Here is a 25,486-nt window from a genome sequence, read left to right on the forward strand (position 1 = left end):
TCCCAAGCCACAGCCCCCACCCACAGCCATGCCAGTACCCCTCACTCCCAACCCACAGCCCCCTGGCCCTGCCTGTGCCCCACACACCTGACCCACAGCCCCCCTGGGGCTGCCGGTGCCCTACACTCCCAAACCAGTCTCCCTGTCCCCAGTGCCTTGTACTCCCAAGCCACAGCGCTCACAGCCCTAGTGGTGCCTCTCACTCCCGCAGCTCCCTGCACCCCCCAGCCCTGCTGGAGAGACCCCCAGCTGCCCCTGTCCTGACCGGACCAGGCCGGACTGAGGTGGCTCTGACTTGTGCAGGTAGCGGCAGAGCAAGTCTGGCCCCAGCGCAAGCTGGAGGAAGGAGAAGGTGAGGCCTGTGGCACCCCCCTGCCCTGGGCTGGGGCTCCCATACCAGGCAGCCTGGCCATGACTTACCTGCATGCAGCTGCCGTAGCGCTCCCACCATGTTGCCTGGCTATATGCCACCCACATGAGGGTAAAACTCACACATACCTATGGTGCCCTGTCTCTAATCACCCTCTCCCAGCTCCCTCCAGCCCCAAGCAGCCCCTTGTAGGCTGGCAGGCTGCCAGCCTGCAAGGGTAAACTTGTGGTTTCCCTACATTTTTTCCCCTTCAAAGGAGAAAATCTGAACTTTCCCATATTTTTCTGCCACAAGTGGAAACCTTGGATCCTTGCTTATAACAAAGATAAGCAGCAGAGACTGAGCATAATAAAAATGCAAGAGATTAGAAAGAATAGTATGTTTTTCTCATATTTTTAAGTGCATTTCTAATAGTTCTGCTATATTTGGAATGGCTATTAAGCTCCATACTTGTTGACACACATTTAAGTCTTTTGTCAATTTTAATTTGAAAATCCTAAAAATTATTAACTACAATCCAAGATTAACTTTAGCTTTACTACAGCATACAAATTTTAAAATATTTAATCAATTTCAAGGGAGCTAGAAGAAGTTTCAGTTATGGCATTTACTTCTGAGTCACCCTGCTATTCGGAGTGTTTTTTCCAAGCAAACACTCTCTCAGCCAGCAACCTATTTCCTTACTCCAGCAACTCTAGAGAGCAGTTTTAAGGAAAGCTGATTGGTCAGTTGATGTAGTAGTTGTAATGGAGTATGTTATTTTATAAAGGAATTAACCTCAAATGCTATGAACAAAGATTCAAGTGGACATATAATAGATCTCCCTCAATCTTCTATTTGATGTATTATACAGTATATAATTGGAAAAATAGCCCAACTGGATACAGGGAAAGTGAGAACTCTTGTAGGCTCAGAAAGGATTATACAATAGTCTTAACAGAACTAAATTCAAGTACCATGATGTGAAAGACCCAAGATCTCAAATATGAGCAAAGCCTTTATGAAATCTTCTAGTCAGATGCACAAAATAGAAAATCCCTGGAACAGAGACAGGATAGCTGCCAGGTAACATTTTTACTGGCAAGCAAGTCTTGATTTATTCCCTCACTGTTCCTTCAATTAAACAAAACAGGTTATCTGAACACATAAGTGTGCTCTGTGTCTAACTGTTGTCAGCTTAGAACATAAAGATAAAAATTATTTTCCATATTATGTGCTAATCACCTTCATCCCTCACATTCCATCTGAGTTTACCATTCCTTCCTCTTCCTGGGGTGTGTACTGGGAATGCTGCTTTGGGAAGTTTTCCCTATAGTTTCTCACCCTGTGGCACTAAAGCAAGCATGAAAATATAGGCACAATCTAATTTGAAAGGAAATTTATAAGGAAAGGATGCTGGCCAAATTAATATACTCTAGTAACTACAAGCTGAGATGAAGGGTTCTGTGTTTTAACCACTAAATGTGAAAGGCAGCCAGTTGTTTGAAAAATTAGTAATAAAATAATTTGAAAAAATTAAGACATGGGAAGATTCAAGGGAAGTGGCACTTTCTACACAAGTTTGCATTATTAATAGTAGGCACCCAGTTGATCACATTTTGTATTTTAACTATTTGAAAATTTTATTTTAATGACTACAGAAGAAAACAACAACTGTTTACTAGGCAAACAGTGACATTCATTTTAATTTATTATTGTAGTTCAGCATTACTCTCATTTACTCCAGTGCCTTTTTCAGATCCATTTTGCTTTTAGTAAGTTTATTATTACTTTAGGGTAGTAAATTGGGAAAGAGCCCCTCACACTTCTAGCTCAGATTGATTTGGAAAAAACACACAATATACTTAATTTTAATGCCTGATGTTGCTAATTATCTCTTTTAAAAGACAAAAACTGTAGAACTCAATTAACTTCCATTAACTGCAGTGTATTAGGTCCTCCAAGATAATGAAAATAATATGGATTTATTTTATAATTAATGAAGTCCCAGAGAATTAAGTTTTATTCTCTCTCCTGTTTCCCCCTCCCCACAAAAAGTTTCCATTACAATGACAATTTGAATTAACATGGTTAAATGAAGTAACCAGGAAAACTTTAATGTGAAAAATGTAAGGAAACTCATTCTGCTTGTGGAACTGAAAGGCTACATCGTGTCCACTCTAGTCTAAAATGATCCGAGTTACTTGAGAAGTCGGGTAGATGGATTACTTAATACACTCTATTCTCCCTCCCCGTTTTTCCACCATTGTATTTTTTACTGCACTTTCAAGAGCACTTTGCTAGACGCTCTAGACATGCATAGCAAGAGATCCTTCCTGCCCCAGACCTTACAATCTAAAAAAAGCAATAAAGAAAAGAGAAGAAAGAATTATCCCACGTTGCAAATGAAAGAACCAAGGCTCAGAGATTAATGGTTACCTCTTCCCAAGTATGCTCTGCCCACATACTCCCACTTGCATTCAACAAACCCAAATATATGGCAGTGAGCAGCCACTCTTAAGCAGCAGATGGGAAGTGAATGGTCTCACTGGTATTGTCACTTCTCTGGGTTTAGCAAAGTGCAAAAAGAAGGCTGGCAAGATATGCTCAGGATTTGTCTACACAGTGTCCTTAAGTGTCTTGCCTAGAATTACACAAGCAGTCTCCTGTAGAACTGGGAACTGGATCCAGATCTTCCAAATACAGCTGAGCACTATCATCAAAAGGGCACCCTTCTTTTCACAGGCAAGGTTCTTTAAGTAGATGTGATATCTTTTATTAGACCAACTGAGTAGCTGGAAAAAAGTTATTAGCAAGCTTTCAGGCACAAACACCCTTCTTCAGGCCCAGGAAGTCTCTGCTGTTCTGAGACTCCAAGGAACTAAGAACTTTTTTCCAACTACTCAGTTGGTCCAATAAAAGATATCACATCTACTCAACGAACCTTGCCTGCGTATGTCTTTAGACCAACACAGCTACAACCAAAAACTGTATTCTGAACCTTGATAATTGTACTTTACTGACATGTCACTTGGTTTACTGTGAATCACAAAGTTAAGTGTATGGCAACTTCTTCCTTTCTCCTCTCAAGAAAAACACATGATTGCAACACTATAAGCATGCTGCAATACTTAAGAAAAACATATCAGTAGAGGAAAACTGTCTTCAGTAGGTTAACTTTTTAGAACAATCACTCAATCTACACAGCACCAGAAGACAGAGAAAGATAGTAAGCACACAGCATTTTAAGAAATAAAAGGAATCTGCTGAATGCATGAAGTGCAGCACTACTAGTCCAGAGGTGACTGCTGTGAGCTCTAAAGTCCTATAGCTAAGGTATATAAAATTTCTCCTCCCCAACTAATTAGATATAATTTCAAAGAGGGAATCTGTATTCCTAACTCATAGCTTCCACCTCCATTTATATAAGTGCAAAAGTTCTCTTTCATAAGTACAAATGTGAATTACTAACACCACCATGACATGGGAGCAGTTATTTATCAAAAAAATTCTTAGCCTCTACAACTTGAAATGTTGTGTGTCGGGATATTTACAGGTAAAGTAATTTTATTAATAATGCTGTATTGCTTTTATGTATAATTTAGCACAACATATATTTAAATTACCAGTGCATAAAGCACAAGCTTTCTGAAGTGACCTCAAAGAGAATAGTCACCAGATTTTTTGCTCTAACTTACTCATTTAGTGCATTTGATAGCAGTTTGACTAAACACAGAAAACAGTTGCAATGACTACGAGGCAGGTTGTCCTATCTGGATGTATTTCACACAGCAGCAGAGGGAGAAAAAACTGATTAAAAAAACAGGCATGTGCAATTCTACTACCAGAGATGTTGGCAGAGGGATTCACTGACTGTAAACATCAGTTAAACTAACAGATTTTACTCACAGGTGAATGAACTACATAAATGTAAAGTATCGTTAAAACAAGTGGAAAGAACATTCATATCTTAATTCTACCCCTATCAAATCCCTCTCACTCATCAGATTATACCTTCCTCCCAGTAAGGAATACAGAAAAATAACCCCAATACATACCATGTCACTGCTATCTAATAATATGTATTGACAAAAACAAATTTAAATTTTCCTATTTTTAGAAAAGGCATATAAAAACAATATTAAAAGAATGTTACTGTTACAGCATTCCAAGTTCTTATGCAGAAGTTAGGAAATACCAGAAGTAAGGTATTTTTGTGCAAGCCTAGTTATAGCTCAGTGGTTCTCAACTGAGGTGCCAGGGCCCTTTCCAGGGTGCTGTGAGCCTCTTCCAAAGGTGCCACAACTTGCGTGCTGCCACAGACAGGCTGAACTGCCCCATGCGCCTCCTGCAGAGGAAGACTGGGCAGCAGTTGAAGGTGGAGCCCACATTCTTCCTGCAGCACTTCCTGGTCTGAATCCACATGCCCCTCCAAGAAACAGAGGCATGTTTAGCAAGGGGTGCTGTCCTTCACCCTTCTGTTTCCAGAAAGAGGATGTGGGGTCAAACTAGGAAGGGCTACAGCAAGAGTGTGCATTCCAAACTAGCCCGCTATTGCGCCCATCCAGGGAGCCTGGTGGGACTGTGGAGCAGTCATTTAAACTGGAAGGGTAAGGCTAGGCTACAAGAGCACTTTATACTGCCCATCCACAGATCCAGGCTGGACTGCCACATGACCCTTCACACTGCTGAGCCAGGGGAGTCAAGTTGGGCTGCAAGAGCCCTTTGCACTACCTAGAGGACCTGGGTGCAGAGACACCCAGGATAGGCAAGACCACCCTCCTCCCAGAAAACCCTAATACAGGCAGGAACACTTGGTAGCACCCTGGTTAAAAAGCACTGAAATAAGCGGAGACAGCACAAGAGTGGTTCTCAGTCAGATGGCCCACCAAACTCAGAAAAGTTGCAGAGGGGTGCCCTGACTTCAAGAAGGTTGAGTGCATCACTACTATAGCAAAGAAATCCAGCTACAGTATCAATTTGGCTATTGAACAGTTTCACAAACTGATCATTATACCTGCAAAACAATAGTGACCTTAAATATCCAAACGAAACTCAGTAACATCGATCACATAGCCAACACTGCAGCATACATCATCTTATCCTTTTAAGCAAAAAAGAGGATATTGGTTTCTGAAAGCTATGTGAAGGATGTTCCTATATGATTTCGGAACATGCATTGAAACCCACAAAGACAACAATCTAAAATAATTCCACCAAGAGTTTGGACAAAGTCAGAACTCATCCAAGAAATCCCCTTTTAACCTGTTAATCAGAACAGGTTTTATATATATAGGACACAACTATAAAAGCCGGTCTTGCCTCAGGAACACAAGACACTAGCAAATATCATGCAAAAGCAAGAACTTTTTAAAAAATTGCCTAAGAGTGAGCTTTGATCCAATGTCTTCTGTTTCAAAAAAATATACAGAAAAACTTGAGAACAAAACCTCCCAAAAACAGAATGCAGGAAAACAACACTACAGTCCTACCTTAATAGAAGCAATGTGGAGCAAAGTCTCTCCTTTATGATTTCTTTTGGTAGTTGTGCTCTGGTCAGGGTACTTCTTTGACAAAGAGGGACTCTGCGTAACTGCCATTTGATTCCAGTTATTAGGAGTGGATGGAGTAGTCTGGGCTTTTGATACCAAAGGGCTATTTATTTCTTTAAAAGCTGATGAGTTTTTTGGTTTTGATACGGTGCCACCTGTGTGTTTATATACAGGAGAAGAAATATCAACTAGACTGTCATCTTCAGCAGCCAGAGACATATTAGTACAGCAATTCTGTGGCGACTGCTGGGTGACCGACTGCCTACTGGTGCTCTTCTCACTTGTTCTAGGTTTTTTAGAATGAGACAAAGCAGGTGATCTTGATTGCTGCCTTCCACATTTTAAGAGAGTCTCTTTATTTCGTCCTGGTAGAGGTTTACCTGTAGTAACACCACTCTCAATGATATCTTCTGCAGGACATGCAACTTTATTTCTGTCGTTATCTTCCATAGGTTTTACTTGTGTGGACATTTCCAAGTATGATTTGCTTCCATTTTTATCCAAGTTAGTTTCCTTTACTGATTCTTGTCCTAATGTCTTTTCAGTACTCCTTGGTTCTGGGGTGCTGGCAACTAATGGCTGACTGCAAAAGGACACCTTTTTTCCACTGAATTCATCTGAGGCTTCTTTCTCTTCAGGTCTACTGCCATCTTTCTGCTTTTCCTTCTCTATACCCCATACTTTGTTGAAGTCTGCTAGGCGTTTCTTCTTCAGCTTTTTTGTTAATCCCCGTGCTGGTTTTTTGCTTTGCTCAGAAGTCTTTTCATGAGAAGGGGAAGGAGAGAAATCATAAACAGAAGGTGCATCCTGGGAAATCTTATCAGCATTGGTCACCTCCTGATTCTTATTCAAGATGCATCTAATCTTTCTACTGCGTGGACTGAACCACATTTTTATCTGCTTCTTATTTCCCATATCTTGATTATATCTTATTGATGTGGACAAGTCTTCTGCAGAATCTGGTGGGAGAGCTGGATCTGAAGGGTAACAAGATGGTCAAAAATTAAACACTTTGTGTAGAACACAATCCTTAGACAAGTTATTGAAGAAAAGTCTGAAATACTGTGCTAATTAAATATAACTAGTCTTGGTCATTTTAAGGATGTACATAAGGCTGAACCCATGAAGCCAAGCAGTAGGCCTGAAGCCATCTAAATTACTGGAGTATGACTCTTGTAAGCACTATGAAGGGCATGGCCGCAGGGTGTCTAATCATTTCAACCAACCTGCCAGGTTAAGCAAATTCTGCGATTTAAATTAGGTGAGAAAAAGTCATAGGCTTGAGAAGCAATTATTAAATGAGTTACCAAAGCTCCCACTGACAAACGCCACCGAGGCCTGAGCTCTGCAGGCTGGATCTGGCCTAGAAACTGCAGGTTGCCGAACCCTGGTTTGTGAGTGTGGGATTAATAAGAGAGAAATTGAGAGCTTCAGAAAGCACCTACTACTGGTGCAATCCCATCTTCCCCACTGTTGCTCCTAAGAACTTTTGATTTGATGTAACAGGCTGCCCACAAGCACCATCTATCTCCTACCTTGGGTGTAAAGGCGGGGGAAAAAAATTATCAGACTGTAGACTTCTCTCCTGCCTCTTATCAGCTGAAAACCATCATTACACCTGTGATTTACCAGTAATATAAACATGAATTATGCTTTAAACTGAAGACTGTTTATCTCCATTACTGTTAGGGAGAGATGTGTGGCGAGCTGAATTAAGCCAATAAGATAAATCAAAAAAAAAAAATCTCATGAGTTTTATACTCAAAAGACACTCCAGAAGAGTGACAATGTTATCAAGAGATTATTAAGGCTATTAAGAGGTTTTCTGCTGGAAAATTAATTTCAGTGGAATGAATTTGAAAGATTAAAAATAAACAATGGGTGACTATGTACATCAAGTCATGTCCATAGTATTGCTAGTCATATTTGTGATTAGAGATGTAAATAATTAGAGATAATTGGAGATTAACTAGAGATGTAAATAAATAATCTAGAAAAAACAGAGGAGATGTAATGGTTTTAGTTTAAACAATACAAGCCACTTAAAAAAGGAGCAGGTAAGGGAAGTAGCAATTTAAATAATGCATGTAAACCAAATTAAATGTGCTAGAATAGCATTGCTCAGCTATTTGAACTTCATTAAGGCTCCTTAGTTTACCTAATTTAGCAAAATGCCTCAGTCTTCACTGGCCACACCTCATTATGGCCTGTTACTTTGTTTTTCAGAGGGCCCAGAGATGCAATCAATCAAGCCACTGATCTATTGTCAATGCTGGATCTCAAAATCTAATGGCTGCGGCAGTAACAGATATGGCTGGGAAAAGAAAAGCATTCAGTCCCAGAACTTGCCAGATTAGCCAGCCCACTACAGGACATACTATTTCTTGGTTACCCAAGCAGCAGCATACACTGCAGCGTAAGAGAGGGAAGCCAGAGACTCTACATTATTGAATCATTAAATAAAAGGTGCAGAAACTTGAAGATCTAGGACAGTCAAGTCAACAAGAAGTTATTTGATTCTACTACCCCTTCATTGTGCTGAAAAAATAATAATAATAATTAAAAAATCCTTGCAAATAGTTGCTAAAATTATATTAGATGCAACTGGTATTCGAATGCTAGGGAAATTTCCAGAAAAAAGAAAAACAACAGCATAGAGAGCTTCTCATCAGAAACTTGGGGTCTTTTCCCTTTTGTGCAGTGAAATGGGTTTGACTAAGTGAGGACATCCCACAAAGTTAGTTTCCTACAACCACACAAGCAGTGACACCCTATTGGACTTTGGCCCCATTAGAATTTCTAGGGTTGTCCTAAACAAAATTAGAGACTACTGACCAATAAATCACTTTACCTAGCAAAGCAGGTAGAATTGTAAAAAGTGAACACTAAGGCTAACATCAGCTGTTTAACATTCTGGAAATAAAGGACTGTAAATCAAAATGGAGTATTTTATGAGTATTACTTCTATTTCAGTGCATTAATTTTCAAGCCATCATTTTATCTTCTCTTCATCTTCTGTTTTTAAGGTTTGTAACAGTACCTCTTTTCAACTCCAACCATAGCAACCTTGCTGATAGCAGAGGCAGGCTGTTTCCCACTCCCAATCCCCCAAAGAACCTAAAATTTGTCATTGTTAACAAAATTTACACGTGCAAAACAGGAAGAACTGCAGTGATACAGCTAATGATAAACAGTGTGGCGAAGCAGTCAAATACTAAAACAAACATTTCAAAGGCTCTTTAGAAAGGATATTTCAAGGTTAGATATTTTCCTATCCTTATTTAAAATTCCCCTATAAATCTCTTCAATTAAAGTGTGTTAGATAGTTGGAAATTCAGTTAGCAAGAGAAATGCGTGGCATCAGGCTGAGACTTACTTCAAGAACAATATATCCTCAAGCTAACTGATCAATCATTTAAGTATCCAATTACATCTATAGCATATAGGCATGAGGGCTGTCAACTACAGCACTGTAGCAATTCCGTTAGCCTTAGGGAATGGGCTTGATGCACAGGAAGAAAAAAAAGCACTTAAACTCAAATCCTATAACTCAAGGGTGTCCAACCTTTTTGAATGTGGGGCCAGATCACAAACTTTTTAATCACCCAGTGGGCCAGTGAGCCATATTCAAAGACCTCACAGGAAGTGCTATCACATCAGGAAGTGGTGTCACGTGACCTTTGACACCAATGAAGTTGCAGGAAGTGACAATGAAATGGGTCTAAATAACCAGTTCAAAACTCTCCCTCTATAGCATTCACCTCTTCCACTGTTCAGGACAGGATACTCGGCTAGATGGACCATGGGGCTGACCAACCATGGCACTTTTTGTTCTTATGTTCAGAAGCTCTTATGTTCTTTGGCCAAGCTTCCAAACTATGGCTGCAAAAAGGGGTAGATAGGCATGTTACAAAGTTGTCATAAAAGATTTGGAGCCCTCTAAATCCCATTCATTTTAATGGAAGTTGGCCTTTTGACTCAGCTTTGAAAATCTCAGCCCAAGGTGCCAACCAAATAAGTCAAAATATATTTTGCATTTCTATGCAGTGCATCTATGTGGGGCTCTCCAAGCATTTTACAAACATAAAATGAACCTCAGGATGAGCCCAGCCAGAGGGGCAGGGGCTCAGCTGCACTTTCCCCCCACCTGCACTGGTCAATCCCGAGCGGCACACGGCTTCCCCGCCACTTCTGCTGGCTGGTGCTGACCCAGGCGGATCTGTCCCATCCGAAGCAGCACGCAGCTGAAGCTGGCTTCCCACGTGCCACTGGGGACGGGAGAAGCCCGGCCGGGTCGGCACCAGCCAGCAGAAGCGGCAGCAGAGCCGTGTGCCACTTGGGACTGACAGGCACAGGCAGGGGGAAAATGCAGCTGAGCCTCTGCCGCTCCGGCCGGGCTCATTCCATCCCGTCCCGAGCAGCATACGGCTCCGCCGCCGCTTCTGCTGGCTGGTACCAACCCGGCTGGGCTCCTCCCTTCCCCATTAGCATGTGGGAAGCCAGCTTCAGCTGCATACCACTTTTCCTGGCTGGTGCTAACCCAGCTGGGTCCATCCCATCTGGAGCAGCATGCGGCTGAAGCCAGCTTCCCACGAGCTGCTGGGGACGGGAGGAGCCCGGCTGGGTCTGCAACAGCCAGCAGAAGCGGCAGCAGAGCTGTGTGCCACTCGGGACAGGACGGGACGAGACGAGCCTGGCCGGAGCAGCAGGGGCTGAGCTGCATTTTCCACCTGCCTGCACCGGTCAGTCCCGAGAGGCACATGGCTCCGCTGCCGCTTCTGCAGGCCAGTGTCAACCCGGCCGAGCTCCTCCTGGCTTCAGCTGTGTGCTGCTCTGGATGGAACAGACCTGCCCAGGTTGGCACCAGCCAGCAGAGGCGGCGGCAGAGCTGCTCAGGACTGGCCAGCACAGGTAGGGGGAAAATGCAGCTGACCTCCTGCTGCTCCAGCTGGGCTCATCCTGTCCCGAGTGGCACATGGCTATTCCTCTTCCCACACACACCGCATTGGCAACGTCAAGCTGACACGGCGCGCGTGGGAACCTTGTCCCTTCCCCAGCCCTTCAGCAGCCATTAGGAAGTTGCTGAGGGGCCAGGGGAGGGAAAAGGGGTGGGAATGAAAGTAAACAGTGTTTACTTTCGTTTCCTGTCACAGCACCACAGGCCACAGAAAATGGATTGGTGGGCCGCATGTTGGACAAGCTTACTATAACTAGTTAGCCTTCAGAAAGATCTCAAATCCTGTTTTGTTTTAAACATCTAAAAAAGGAAGAGCTTGATTGCAAACATATGCAAAAGAAAATATAGACATTTGTTTGTCTTGTCCTCAGTGTTTACACATCTAGCAGTTTCTGTTCTAAAATATTTACCTTGCTATAACTATCATCTCTACAGAATAGAAAGCAAGAGTGAAATCAGCTTACAAATGCCATTTGTGTAAGGAGACTGTGCTAGATAAGATTATTTTTCAATGAAAAAAAAACCCCACAGTCCAAAACAAAAGCCTAAGTGATAAGTGGGATCAAAGGCACTGTCCTTCAGAGGTAGATTATAAATAAGCATCAACACAATTAAGTATTGACATAGCAAATTACATTTGCTAGAAATATCCCATTGTTGGCATCAGTAACACATGGAAAACTAATCATAAAGTTTCTCAAACTAGTCTTTGAATAATGAGAAGAACACTAGTGCCCTATGGTAAAACCGCTGAATATATATTCACTACTTGCCTGGTATTATTTTTCCTATAAGCACCTGTTCCACTTGCTATAAGGTCACTGGATGACTTAACAAACGAAGATACTCAAGAGGCTCTTTTAAGATAATTTTATACTGTGAAAATGTCTGAGAACTTCCAACTTTGCAGACACCTACTGCAAGGATATCAGTATGACTGATGGTACAAAAACCTATTCCAACTGCCTAGCCTCAGTTATTGGGATTCCTACTAAGGGTACAGTCCCTGGATCACTTCCCAAGAGCTTCACCAGGGGCCAGAAGATCCCTCATCTAGTATCAGCTATATTTTGAACTGTTCTTCAAGGCTAATGAAAAAAAACCCACAATATTCATTCTTTCCTCCCTCTTCCCCCACCCTACTTTCATATATTTCAGGACTAACACCAAACGAACAGAAAGAAACTAAGAAAGTAGCAACTTCATTCCCTTCAAAACCCCCATAATTCAATGTACCTACAGAAGAGTTCTGGGAGAAAGAAGAGACAGATCCCAAGACACTATTCCATCACTTCCTTTCTGTAACCTCACCCCAATTAAGCTGTGTTTGGTAGCAAAGGGAACAATGGATCTTGGATCCTCTCTGATTGTCTGCTGCAATGTCCAGGGGGAATGAAGCTCACACAAATCAGCAATACAGTACAAAAATTGTACATTAGCTGCAAAAACTAGATTTTAAATATGCAAATAGTCATTTACATGGAAAAGGATAATATCAGATAGCCAAGCATATTCAGCCGAGGGCCTTTCAGTGAAAATTGCTGGTAGATTTTGATCCAGAGGGAACTGCTTCCAAGCTGGAAACAAGTCAATATCATTTGTATCTTAATGTCCATGAAAAAAAATCAGTTAAATGTTGAGATTTAAATTATACTGATCTAGTAATAAGTATGAGTCACCTAAAATTATTTTTTTTTAAATGAGTACCCAAGAGACTAGATATAAGAATAGCAAACCCTGTTTGTTCCAGGATATATGAAGCATTTACAAAGTGTAAAAAAGAAACCTACAAATAGCATTATTAGAGCCAGTCTGTAACTGCAGCATATTTATCCCGTATTACCTACACATTAAACATAACATCAATATTCACGATAAAATGTTGTATTAACAAAGTTTGGCTTATTTTCACATAATAAAGGAACTGCTTTATTCTGACATATTAGAATTCAATTCCTTGAAAGTAAAGATGATTCAGAGTAGACAAAAAATGTTAGGAAATACAGAGACTTTCAGCTCGAGACCTATATCTCCAAGTTTTTTGCTCTAACGCAATAACAGACTATAGCGGGGAAAAGGAGCAATTAGAAAATGTGGTTTAGCTATCATTAATCTCCATCAAAGGAATATAATGATGCACATTGTGTGCCTTTCAAATTACTCTCTATTATGGGTTTCAGAACAGAAGTTGAGAAATCTCTTTGACAAACTAGTCCCTTATTAAAAATCAAAGGGAAGTGCTTTGGTACCATCTGTGCAACATTACTGCCTTCACTGAAGAATGATTATTTTGCAAGTTAAGTATTCAGCAGTGAAAAAAAAAAAAAATAGGAGAAATTCCAGCTATTCAAACACTCATCTCTAGCTATTATGAAAAATGTCACAGCACACATGAAATGCAATGTAATCTGTTACAGAAGGAGTCCGACATTTTCCCCTCCACACCAGAAAAGGAGAAACTAAACTGAGATCCTAATAAAACCTAATCAAAGTTAATCTTTCTTGCTGTCCACTAGCATCAACATCTGACCAACACCTGCAAGGTCTAGCTTAATACAAGGAACGGGAAGAGAAAAATCAAAGGCTTTCAATTTAACTCTATTAGTCTAAGGCAGACTGTGTTAAGAAGAATAAGGTAAAATTATCTATAAATGGTTGTCAGGAAAATTTATGACAGACAATCTCTTCTCTTTAAAGTACACTGAACCGAAAAAAATCTGGTGAAGTATTTAGAAGCTCATTTTGAAAAGCATTACTGTAAATCAGGCTTCTTTATCTGTAGCACACTATATACTATGTCCATGATTCGACAAGTTCTTCCTAATTACCCACCTTAATTACAGTAATTATAAACTTTATAGTAAATGCAGGTAATAAGGTTCACTTGGAAAAGGAATTGTCAAATATGGCAGAACAAAAAAAAAAACCCTTGCAACTCTAGGGGATGACAGAAATGCTAATGACAATAATTCAAGGAAGTAGGATTCCTCCTCCTCCTTACTGAAAAAGAAGACTGCACAGTCTGTAGAGAGCTGGAAAGCAGAAAAACAGTACCAAGAGTAAAAATGTTATTAGCCATTGCAGTATCGCACATATATTCATAGGATAAAGTTTTTAAATAATAATAAAGTCCCCCATACCTAAAGTGCTTCTGAGGAAACACAATTAAAAATGTTGAGACTTCATGACACAGCCTATAGGTATATATCTAAAGCACTGAAGCAATAAGATAAATAAGGTATGATACCACCAGACACACTGCATGCATTAATGCACATGTAGGGAAAACAGAAATTGGTATGCAGGCACAGTAGTCGATTTTCCATTATATGCTCCATTTTATGCCTGTATAAACATAATCACACCCTAAATATGTCACAATTGCTTATATGCAAAAGATATGCTTAGTTGTTTAAGCAGCAGCATCTTAGATTCAATGCTGGCTAAATAGAATAAATTCTTAAGTAATTCTAATTTTGAACTTAATTACATGTGAATTAAAAAATTACACTCTCCCATTCACTTATTTAAATAAATGATTGTATGTATTGCCACCTACAGGCTGTTTCTTACAATACTCGCATTCTATTATTAACCAATTATTTTAAGATGCGTCATACTGAATACCTTTTTAGTGTAGATCCCACATTTCAATTACAGGTTTCAACTATAAATATGTAGAACAAAATAGGCCTTCCTTTTTTCTTTTAAAGGGCAGAACCCAAATCCATGTGTTGGGCTTTGATTTTTATGTCTTGTACTACTTAGTTACTCCATACCCAAGGGAAACAGAAATCTTCAGGTATTTAAGTATTTTGTTTGCTTTTCTTGGCACCCAAACTTACAAGCCCAGAAATATAAAAAATGAAGGATAATCTTAAGGTTAAGACCAGACTGCTAGTCAGCAGATATATATTCTAGCCCTAGCTTTGCTACAGAGACTTCAAGATAACCCATTTTTCTGTAATACTCTTCCTTTCTCCCCTTTCGTACTAAGGCAAGAACTATCAAACTACCTATAACAACATAAAACAAAATAGAGCTTGGATCATTGTTGAGGAGCATAGCTGCTGCTGTCTGTTACGTAATAAAAGACAGACCCCATGTTCCATCTTCCACTCTTCAATTAAAATCTAACAGTAAAAGCCCACCTCAGACATTTCCTTCTTCCATGTAAGCTGAAATCTAGTTCAAAAACAACCCATCTGCTCATGTGCTTAAGAAACTGAATTGGCATAGAAATGCCAACATCAAGTATCTACCCCTCCTCCCATACTCACCAAAAACAGATCACTCCTCCAAATTCTGATTTTATTCACAAAGGCAACATCCAGCCTTAATGCAGCAAAGTTGCTATCTGAAGAGACAATGTGAATCTACTTTTGATCCATCTCTCAATTCACTACTGTTATGCATAGCCCTTAACAGAAATGGGCATGGCTGGTTGGGTCCTCTCTGTACTTCAATACAGACAACTATTTAGTGCATTTCCCTATCATGCTATCACCCACTTCTTCCACAATCATACCCACACGTTGTAAAGAAAGATTAGAAACTGGCACTTTTCAATTGACAAAAAAACCCTAAATTTAAACAAGTTCTTTAACATTGCGGAATTTGTCCTTAGAAATCAAATATAATATTCTGAACCGAGATCCAAGCAGGCTTTTGGACAGGCTAAAGCTACATGCAATACCAGTAGGTACTGGGGAGAAAGCACTCCTTAATTAGCCTATTGTGCACCAACTGGATAGAGAAAATGATTTCCATTAATAAACCAAAAGACCCGAACTGATCAGAAACCCTAAAAAATGAAAGATTTATACACATACAGTGACATTACATGATGTTACCTTTATAGTGGGTTAAGGGCTCTTAAAACAGGAGTGCCTGCATGTTAACACAGAAAAACTTGAATTAAGTACTCTCTGCACATTTCAAAAATAGTTCTCTTCTGGTGAGTATTATTTCTAGCTCACTTTTGGTAGCTTATGTTGCAGTCATGTTAGACTGCTCCAGAGGGCCAAAACAAGTTGGGAGAAGCCCTCCAGCATCCCAGGAAACACCATTACAACCATCCCCACGTGGACACTCCATCTTCCCTCAGAGTGACAGCGGGGGAAGCTGAAGGAGCCCTAAAAGTAAAAATTCCCTCTCACCTTACTTTGTTCTGATTCCAGGCTCCTTGGCACTCCTCCCCTTCCTCCCTCTCCTCCCCCCCAGCCCTTGGAGCTCACTTCCCCACCAAAACATTCCTTGGCTCCCTGCTTACCTATGCTGCTGGTGCTATCCCAGGGGAGCAGACAGGGAAGGAGAAGCCACCTGTCCACCCACCACCACACTCCACCCAGAAAGTGGCAGCAGTGCTGGCAGCAACAGGTGAAAACAAAGCTGTGAGGATGGGAAGGGCAGGGAATCTGAGGCAAGCAGAAGTTGATCCAGGTCAGCAGGGGCAGCAGGCCTGATCCAGGCCGATGGCAGACCTGATCCAGGCCAGTGGGGGCTGGCAGGCCCAAATGGGACCCCCCACATTGGGCACTATCTAGGTTGGTGGGTAGCAGCAGGCACAATGCCGACTGGCAGAGGGCAGTTGGCCTTGATCCAGGCCAGTGGCAGGCAACAGGCCCAACCCAGGCTAGTAAGGAGTGATGGGGGCCCAATCTAGGCAGCTGCAGGCTGGCAAGGGCCTGATTTGAGCTGCAGCCCCATTCCTGGGACCTATATGGCTCCATAGAGCAGGCAAGCCAGGTAGGCATGAAGCCAATTTGGCAGCTCCTTGGCAGAGCCAACTTGGCCTGTGCTCCCCAGCCCTCATGCAGTGCATGTCAGAAAGGGTATTAACCCTTAATTTGCAACTGCTCACAGCACATGCTAACTTTATGATTAGTACATGCTATGTTAATGTGTAAATACACCCCAAGAAGGGCGAAGGACACATTTTCAACTAGTTCTTTCTAATACATTTGCAAACAATGACCAAGCTTTCCTATAGAGAACACATACACTACTCTCTCTTGTTTCTGATGATCTAAAGGGTACATTTCATGGTCCCTCGCCTTTTTTTTTTTTTTTTTTTAATTGCCTCTCATAACCCAGCTGGAAACGTGCAAAAATGCAATTATCTACATTATAAACATTTTCAGATTGCAATAATTGAGTCACAAGGACTTAATACTGTGTTTTATCTACACAATGTATTGTTGCATCATATACATCTCACACCAGGGGATAAAATTCCAAAAGTAATAAGATATAGAAAGAAAATTACCATATTATTGCAAACTGAACATTTTCAATTCTTGAAGCCACCTGTCATTTGTCATTAAATATAGTTTAGTAATATGTATTTCCATTTAGACACATTAGTTACCTACTTATGCATTTAAGAAAAGCTTTTTTCTTAAGTGAGGAGTGAAAAAACACAAAAAGGCAGTAATATTTAATATAGAGAGAAACTACCCAATAATGGAAATTGAATCACCACATCAATTTATATCTTGGCATTATTTCCTGGTGAAGCAATACTCAAGTGAAACAAAACCATCACCATTACAAATTATTAGGCTCATTAGGACAACTGGGGCACGTCTACATGAGACACTAAACATGCAACAGAATAATTCTAGTGTGCGTTAGTGCATCACAGCAAAGCCATGCTCTTGTGCTAACATGCAGAATTAATCTATTGCGCATTAGCATCTCTTAAAAGATGCGTGCTGGAGCTACTACACATTCAGTTAGTACCTGTTATTACACATACTAAACTTAATGTACAGTAACCATAGTGCCTTAATGCATGGGTAGGCATGCCCTGTAATTATTAAAAACCACATTACATACGAATCTAGCACCCTGAGAAAATGTCAGGTTTCTCAAAACTTTCTTCTTTAAAGAAAATATTATTTGTTTCCTCTAGTTTCTACCACTTTATGTAAATTATATTTTCAAATACATTTAATTCCATAGTTTATGTAGTGAAAACATTCATACAGGGAAACTACACCCGAGATCAAAATAACCTTAGCTCACTGATTTGCTCCCCTCTCCCCCAACCACACAGACATCTTGAATACCATTAAATGTCACTTAATAAATAGAAAAGGTTTCTTCTTGGCTATCACTCTTCAGTACCGGGGAAAAAAAAAAAAAAGGACCATAAGCCAACTACCTCAAAAGCCTCAGAAACCAACCATCCCTAAAGCATTCTACCATTTTCTTAAAGCATGTCAGCATTCCTAAATTATTTTCTCAAAACCTATTCCTTTCATTTTATCCATAACTTTTGGTCACCAAGAGTTTGTAATAATGTACAAATACAACATCTTTTGTACTTCAACGTATCCCCGAACCCTGCTGCTTCAGTGAGGTAATAATCTAGTGGTTGGATGTAAAAAAGGACCAGTGTAGAGACTGTGACATAAACATATTGATGGAATCCAATGGATAATACATGAGAATATTGTATTTAGACAAATATATTGGTAATAAGCTATGAGCAAAAAAATGTTCTTTTCTGTAATTGATAGTTAAATTAATGTTTCCTAAAATGCGATGCTACTTAAATGCTCTTTTTGGGTTTAAGGAAAATAGACACCCATTTACAATCATTTTGCTCCAATTTTTTCTATTTTGTCAAACAGCCTATATTCACCTTGGAAATCCCACAGCAGTGCATAGTCAGTATCACAACTGTCAGCAATGACAGACTTCCCCTGCAGAGAAGAGTCACATCACCCTGGCTTGCGAGAACACCAATGAACTAAGACTTAGCTCTTTCCTCATCATTAAGCAGCAAATATAAAGTAAACTTCACATGTGCAAGCTAATCTGAAAATGAACAATCACTTTATGTCTACAGGTACATCAGTGAAAGTGATTAGCAAAAAAGAACTCAAGCACTGATCCTGAAATGGGATCCTTGAACAGGACTCATTGCAGAACATGGCCCAAAGATCTTCTGGCACATGTAGAGTAGTGTTGTGCCAATAATTCTGTGGAAGGGAAGGGGTAGGGGGAACCCCCGATTGAGACCCCCATAGTCAGGGAAGAAGTGAAGCAGGGGCTCGGATGAATGGGGCCCCAGGGCCGGGGTGGGTCATGTGAAAGAGCTGCAGGCAGCTCATCCAGGAGTGTGGGGGGAGCCATGGGGAGTATACATGTCCCCTGGATTTGTCCACAGGGCAGAGGTGGGCTGCAGACTAGGGCTCTGTGCCTTGCGGCCTTTGCCCGGGAGCCATGTGTTGGCTGTGTCATAGATTCATAGATGTTAGGGTCGGAAGGGACCTCAATAGATCATCAAGTCCGACCCCCTGCATAAGCAGGAAAGAGTGCTGGGTCTAAATGACCCCAGCTAGATACTCGTCTAACCTCCTCTTGAAGACCCCCAGGGTAGGGGAGAGCACCACCTCCCTTGGGAGCCTGTTCCAGACCTTGGCCACTCGAACTGTGAAGAAGTTCTTCCTAATGTCCAGTCTAAATCTGCTCTCTGCTAGCTTGTGGCCATTGTTTCTTGTAACCCCCGGGGGCGCCTTGGTGAATAAATCCTCACCAATTCCCTTCTGTGCCCCCGTGATGAACTTATAGGCAGCCACAAGGTCGCCTCTCAACCTTCTCTTGCGGAGGCTGAAAAGGTCCAGTTTCTCTAGTCTCTCCTCGTAGGGCTTGGTCTGCAGGCCCTTGACCATACGAGTTGCCCTTCTCTGGACCCTCTCCAGGTTATCCGCATCCTTCTTGAAGTGTGGCGCCCAGAACTGCACGCAGTACTCCAACTGCGGTCTGACCAACGCCCTATAGAGGGGAAGTATCACCTCCCTGGACCTATTTGTCATGCATCTGCTGATGCACGATAAAGTGCCATTGGCTTTTCTGATGGCTTCGTCACACTGCCGGCTCATGTTCAACTTGGAGTCCACTAGGACTCCAAGATCCCTTTCCACCTCTGTGCCACCCAGCAGGTCATTCCCTAGGCTGTAGGTGTGCTGGACATTTTTCCTCCCTAGGTGCAGCACTTTGCATTTCTCCTTGTTGAACTACATCCTGTTGTTTTCTGCCCACTTGTCCAGCCTATCCAGGTCTGCCTGCAGCTGTTCCCTGCCCTCTGGCGTGTCCACTTCTCCCCATAGCTTTGTGTCATCTGCAAACTTGGACAGAGTACATTTGACTCCCACGTCCAAGTCGCTGATGAAGACATTAAAGAGTATCGGTCCAAGGACCGAACCCTGCGGGACCCCACTGCCCACACCCTTCCAGGTCGAGACCGACCCATCTACCACAACTCTTTGGGTGCGACTCTCTAGCCAATTCGCCACCCACCGGACTGTGCAGTCATCCACATCACAGCCTCTTAATTTGTTCACCAGTATGGGGTGGGATACCGTATCGAAGGCCTTCCTGAAGTCCAGGTATACAACATCCACCCCTCCTCCTGTGTCCAGGCGTTTCGTAACCTGGTCATAGAAAGAGACTAGGTTGGTCAGGCACGATCTGCCCGCCACAAACCCATGCTGGTTTCCCCTCAGCATAATTTGTCCTGCCGGGCTCTCACAAATGTGAGCCTTGATAATTTTTTCAAATACTTTACCAAGGATGGAGGTGAGACTGACCGGCCTATAGTTGCCCGGGTCCTCCTTCCTCCCCTTTTTGAAAATGGGGACCACGTTAGCCCTTTTCCAGTCCTCCGGGACTTGGCCTGTGCGCCACGAGCATTCGAATATTCCCGCCAGTGGCTCTGCAATGATGTCGGCCAGTGCCTTCAGCACCCTGGGATGGAGCCCATCCGGGCCTGCCGACTTAAAGGCATCCAGTTCTTCCAAATGACTCTGCACCACCTCAGGATCTACGCATGGAAGTCTGGCGCCTTGCTGCTGCCTCTCTACAACCCCAGTGAGAGACTTGTCGTGCCCCTCGCTTAGGAACACTGAGGCAAAGAACTCATTGAGGAGTTCAGCCTTGTCTCCTCTATCTGTCACCAATTGCTTCTGCCCATTTAGCAGGGGTCCTATTCCTCCCTGGGCCTTCCTTTTACTCCCTATGTATCTAAAAAACAATTTCTTGTTGTCCTTTACTTGGGTTGCCATCCTCAGCTCCATGGTAGCTTTGGCCCGCCTAACTGCCTCCCTACAAGCACGTGCAGAGGAGGTATATTCATCTTTAGTGATCTCACCCTGTTTCCACTTTTTATGTGCTCCCCTTTTGGCCCTTAGGCTGCCCTGGATTTCTCTGGTCAGCCATGGAAGCCTCCTGGCCCCTTTCCCTCTTTTGCCTCGCTCGGGGATCGTCTTGCTTTGTGCCCAAAGGATCGTTTCCTTTAGGCACAGCCACCCTTCTTGGGCACCCATCCCATCAAAACTCCTACTCTGCAGTGCTTCCTTGACTAATCGCCTGAGTGCAGTGAGATCAGCTTTCCTAAAGTCTAGCACTTTCACCCTACTAGTTACCTTACCCACTCGCCGTCTTATGTTGAATTCTATCATAAGGTGATCACTGTCTCCCAGATAGGGGACCTCCAAATCGGTAGCTATCATGTCATCTCCCGTTGCCAATACCAGATCCAGTATGGCATTCCCCCTAGTGGGACCATACACCTCCTGTGTCAGGTGGAGGTCCTGTACACAAGTTAGAAACCTGCGTGAGCGATGGGACCTTGCTGTCTGCGTCTCCCAGCAGATGTCCGGGTAGTTTAGGTCCCCCATGACTACCGCCTCTTTAGCTTTTATGGTCTCCGAGAGTTGCCTCAGGAGCCCCGCATCTATTTCTTCCCCTTGGTGTGGGGGTCTGTAACAGACCCCTACCACCAAATCCCTTTCTCCTTGCCCCCCATGTAGCCTAACCCACAATCCTTCTACTTCCTCAGCCTCGGATTCTGTCTTGATGAGGGTTGATGTATATTGCTCACTGACATAAAGTGCAACCCCCCCCCCCTTTCTTCCCCGACCTGTCCTTTCTGTACATCACGCATCTCCTGTCTACCTGGTACCATTGCACAGCTCCCAGAGCAAAGGCAGCAGAGTGCAGAGCCCCAGCCCACAGCCAGCCTCTGCACCATGCACAAATCCAGGGGGCATGTGCCCCCATGCCTCTCCCAGGGGTGCAGGCAGTGGCAGGGAGAGCTCCCCCCCTGCTTCTGGACAAACTGCCCATGGCTCTGTCACACAACCCACCCCAGCCTGTCTTCATGTGCCTGAGTGCCTGCCTTTCTGTCTGTCTGTCTGTCTGACCCTCACTCCCAAGCCACAGCCCCACCAGCCCTGCTGCTGCCCCTCACTCCTGACACACAGTACCCTCCCAGGGTTCACAGGGACCCCCCCCACTCCCTAGGCTCTAATCCCCTCACACATGCCCACACCCCCCCCCCACACCTTCACAAATAACACCCCCCCACACACACTTCAAAAATAGCATCTTACGATTTACATTCCAAATCTCCCAATTTTTAAGAGTTTGTCTCATGATTTTTGACACGGTGGGGTTGGCAATACTGAGTGACAATGCATGAAACATTAGTATCTGTAATTAACTATTACGCTATTTGGGAACATTGCATACTCATGTAAATTTAGCAAACAGTAGATTTTGGTAAATTATATACCAAAAAGCTACTAAAGACATTTTGCCTTTTTATAGCAAGGATCCAGGTTAGAAACCTACAGCCTGTGGCGGCACAGAACCTAACCTGGTACCTTCCTCCTCTCTGCCCTGTGTCATACCGATGATCCCTTCATAGTACCTCCTTCCACAGCCCATCCTGCTGCTCACCCCACCTGCTTATAACAAGTGTTGCTTACTATTGCCACTTGAATTTGCACCACCCCGCTACCAATGAGGATGGGAATTGGCAACACAGGACAGAGGTGGTAGTGTCAGCCAGCAACACAGGTGCTACAGGGATGGGTGGTGACCCACAACAGTGAGGAAGATTAGAGGTCCACAGCAGCAGCCAGGTCACAAGAAGCAGCATGCTGCTTTAAAAAGCTACCAAAACCCCTGATCCAGGCTGACTCACAGAATAAGAAACCCAGAGTCTGTCCTCTTCATCTTCCAGTATGAATAATCTTTTAGAATATTAAAAAAGAGACTATAGTTCAAGCCTTTTAAGAGCATATGAAATTGATGCGAGTTTGAATACGTTTATTATGAGAGGATTGAATATTTTCTCTTACCTGTGCCCAGTAGCTGCCGTAGTTTGCTGCACAACTGGATCATGTTGTTTAACTGCCTGTTTATTTGTACATCTTGTACCCATGCTGGCATGTGACACACTGGACATTCTGTGCCAACACAATCACCAACACAGTCACTGAAAGTCAAGCATATAAGAACAAGTCATTCAACAAGTGAATTGATATATTCAGGATATGTGCATATAGACTAGTTATTGCAAAGCAAAATGCTGGAAAACATTTAATGCGCGTCAGCTGCTCCAAAGTAACTGCTTATATGAACACACATACTCTTACCCTGCAGTAAGTGAAAGCTAATCCATAGGAGCTTACCTCTCAAGGAGAGAGAAAGTGCAAAGTCACTGGATATTCCTTACAATCAGCTGAAACATAGCTGAACAAGGTCTTTTTTGACACCACAAAGCAAACACTGTATAGCATAAAAAGAATTATTTTAAATTCACTTACCAATGCACAAAAGGAAGCCAGATAACATTGTATGGCAAGCCACAAAGCAGAATTAAGCCAACCAAGTCCAATTGTCGCACCAGGAAGCTGCTTATTGTGTTGTTTTTTTTTAATCTTACCCAATTGCAGGTTGATCAAAATTTACAAAATATGTCAAAGCTCCACTTCTCCCAATTGTTTCTGTTAACGTGTTATATCTGAGTGCTTAAAAAACTCTAGGTTTTTCTGTACCTCATCTAAACATAATACTGTTTTTCAACAGCATTCCAACTCTACAAAGGGAATGAAAACCCAATCTATACTAAGCTATCACTTCCCCCCCGTCTTGTTAAAATTGGCATGATACTGTTAAGTTATACCTGTCTGAACATTCTTCAGTAAGAAGTCCCACGGGAATCTGTAAGTATTAGAATTATTCTATCACTTTACTTTGAGAGCATTTATCTCTGAAACAGCTCAAGGAGAAACAGGTTTGCCCAGTAAAGGTCATTTAAAAACTTAAACTCAACTTCCAAATGTTCCTCTTCCTTTTCCAACCCATATACCAGACTACAAAACCTTTTTTCTTTTTTTCATTTAATTACTGTAATGAGAAGCCATCAAGTGAGAGTCTCAAGTTCTTAAGTGTTCTCAAGTGTTCTTAAGTTACACACACAGCTTTTAGAATACCACCAATTCTATTAAAATATAAACCCCTATCTTTTCGGTTACCTGAAGTGAATGGCCATTTACCACTTCAGACTGCCTCTCTTTGGTACCTTATCACAATACATAAAACAATACCCAGAACTCTAATCAAAAAATATCAATTCACACTAAGCAAACTACACTGTTTACCTGAACATCAGGTTGTAAATAGCATCTAGGCAGCAATACCTTGATATTGTAATCACGGTAGATTTAATTTAAATCAAATCAATTTAAATCAAGATTTAAATTGCTGGTCAGGAAGCCTCGATTTAATCATGGTTTTCTACAAAAAGTGCATTCTTGTTGTTTGATATCCTCTATTCATTTAACTTCTTGAAAATCTGCACTTTTAGAGATTGGTAAGGACTTGACTAAGAAACCTGCAGAGAGACAAGAGGGCTGATGGGTAGGTAATCAGGTCTGTTATCTCTCTATCTCCATATACTGCTGTTAACAAGGATGTTACCTCTGGTGAGACAGTCCAAGTTTGAGAACTGAAGTGAAGCATCACAGAGATGCTTAATGGGATCTTCTAAACCAGGGGTCAGCAACGTTTTTGGCTGGAATGCCAAAAACACCCCAACGTCAACTCATGGCCCTTGACTTGGCATTCCAAGGGCAGATGGGGGGTGGGAAGTCATGAGGGGTCCAATCCTCCTTGCTGGCAGCAGGTGCATGGACACACAGATGGACAATGGGGTAGGGGCTAGGGTTGCACTGCTCCAGTTCTTTTACACCACGCACCCCAAGGTGCATGTGCAGCTGCTGCTGACCACGGAGCCTGGACTCGCAGCAAGCAGGCTGCAAGTAGCTAAACCAGGGAACAGGGAACAGGGCCAGGGCTCCGTTCCATGTCCCGTGATACTGCACACACACCTCAGTGCATACAGCAGGGAAAAGGCAGATGCACCACAACCCCAGCCCCCTCCCCTGACAGCAACAAGCCAGGCAGGAGCTCTGCAGACCTCAATGTAGCGGCTTGCAGTCTCTCAGCTGCCTGCCACAGCCAGCCTGAGCTCTGGGGAGGCCCCTGCTACCCTCCGCAGGACCTGGGTTGCTCGCAGCAGGTGTCAGGGAGGCTGCAAACAGCTGGACATGCATCTCTGGATGGGCAGCAGGGGAGGGGCCAGGGTTGCACTGCCCTGGCCTCTTCCCTGCCATGTACCCTTAAGCATGCATGCAGCTGTGGCAGTGCCGGGGCTCCAGAGCCCAATGCAGCTGTTTGTAACCTCTCAGCTACCCGCCACATCCGGACAGAATTCTAGACAGCTGCTGCCTGCCACAGAGCACATGCTGCTTGCAGCAGGTCATG

At 42.7% G+C, this 25,486-nt stretch overlaps 1 protein-coding gene across 2 annotated transcripts in view; it reads right to left on the bottom strand.

Moving 5' to 3' along the window:
* The window catches only part of BARD1 (BRCA1 associated RING domain 1), a 75,857-nt gene that overhangs the window by 46,619 nt on the left and 3,752 nt on the right, over window positions 1-25,486 (bottom strand). For both annotated transcript variants that reach the window (XM_006276434.4, XM_019492266.2), the window contains 2 exons: window positions 23,017-23,153; window positions 5,842-6,878 (listed from right to left, as the gene is read on the bottom strand). In XM_006276434.4, the coding sequence (XP_006276496.2) occupies window positions 5,842-6,878; window positions 23,017-23,153 (1,174 nt within the window). The remainder of the gene's footprint in view (window positions 1-5,841; window positions 6,879-23,016; window positions 23,154-25,486) is intronic.

The sequence above is a fragment of the Alligator mississippiensis genome, chromosome 4 (genome assembly GCF_030867095.1).
Source record: "Alligator mississippiensis isolate rAllMis1 chromosome 4, rAllMis1, whole genome shotgun sequence".
Lineage (NCBI taxonomy): Eukaryota > Metazoa > Chordata > Crocodylia > Alligatoridae > Alligator > Alligator mississippiensis.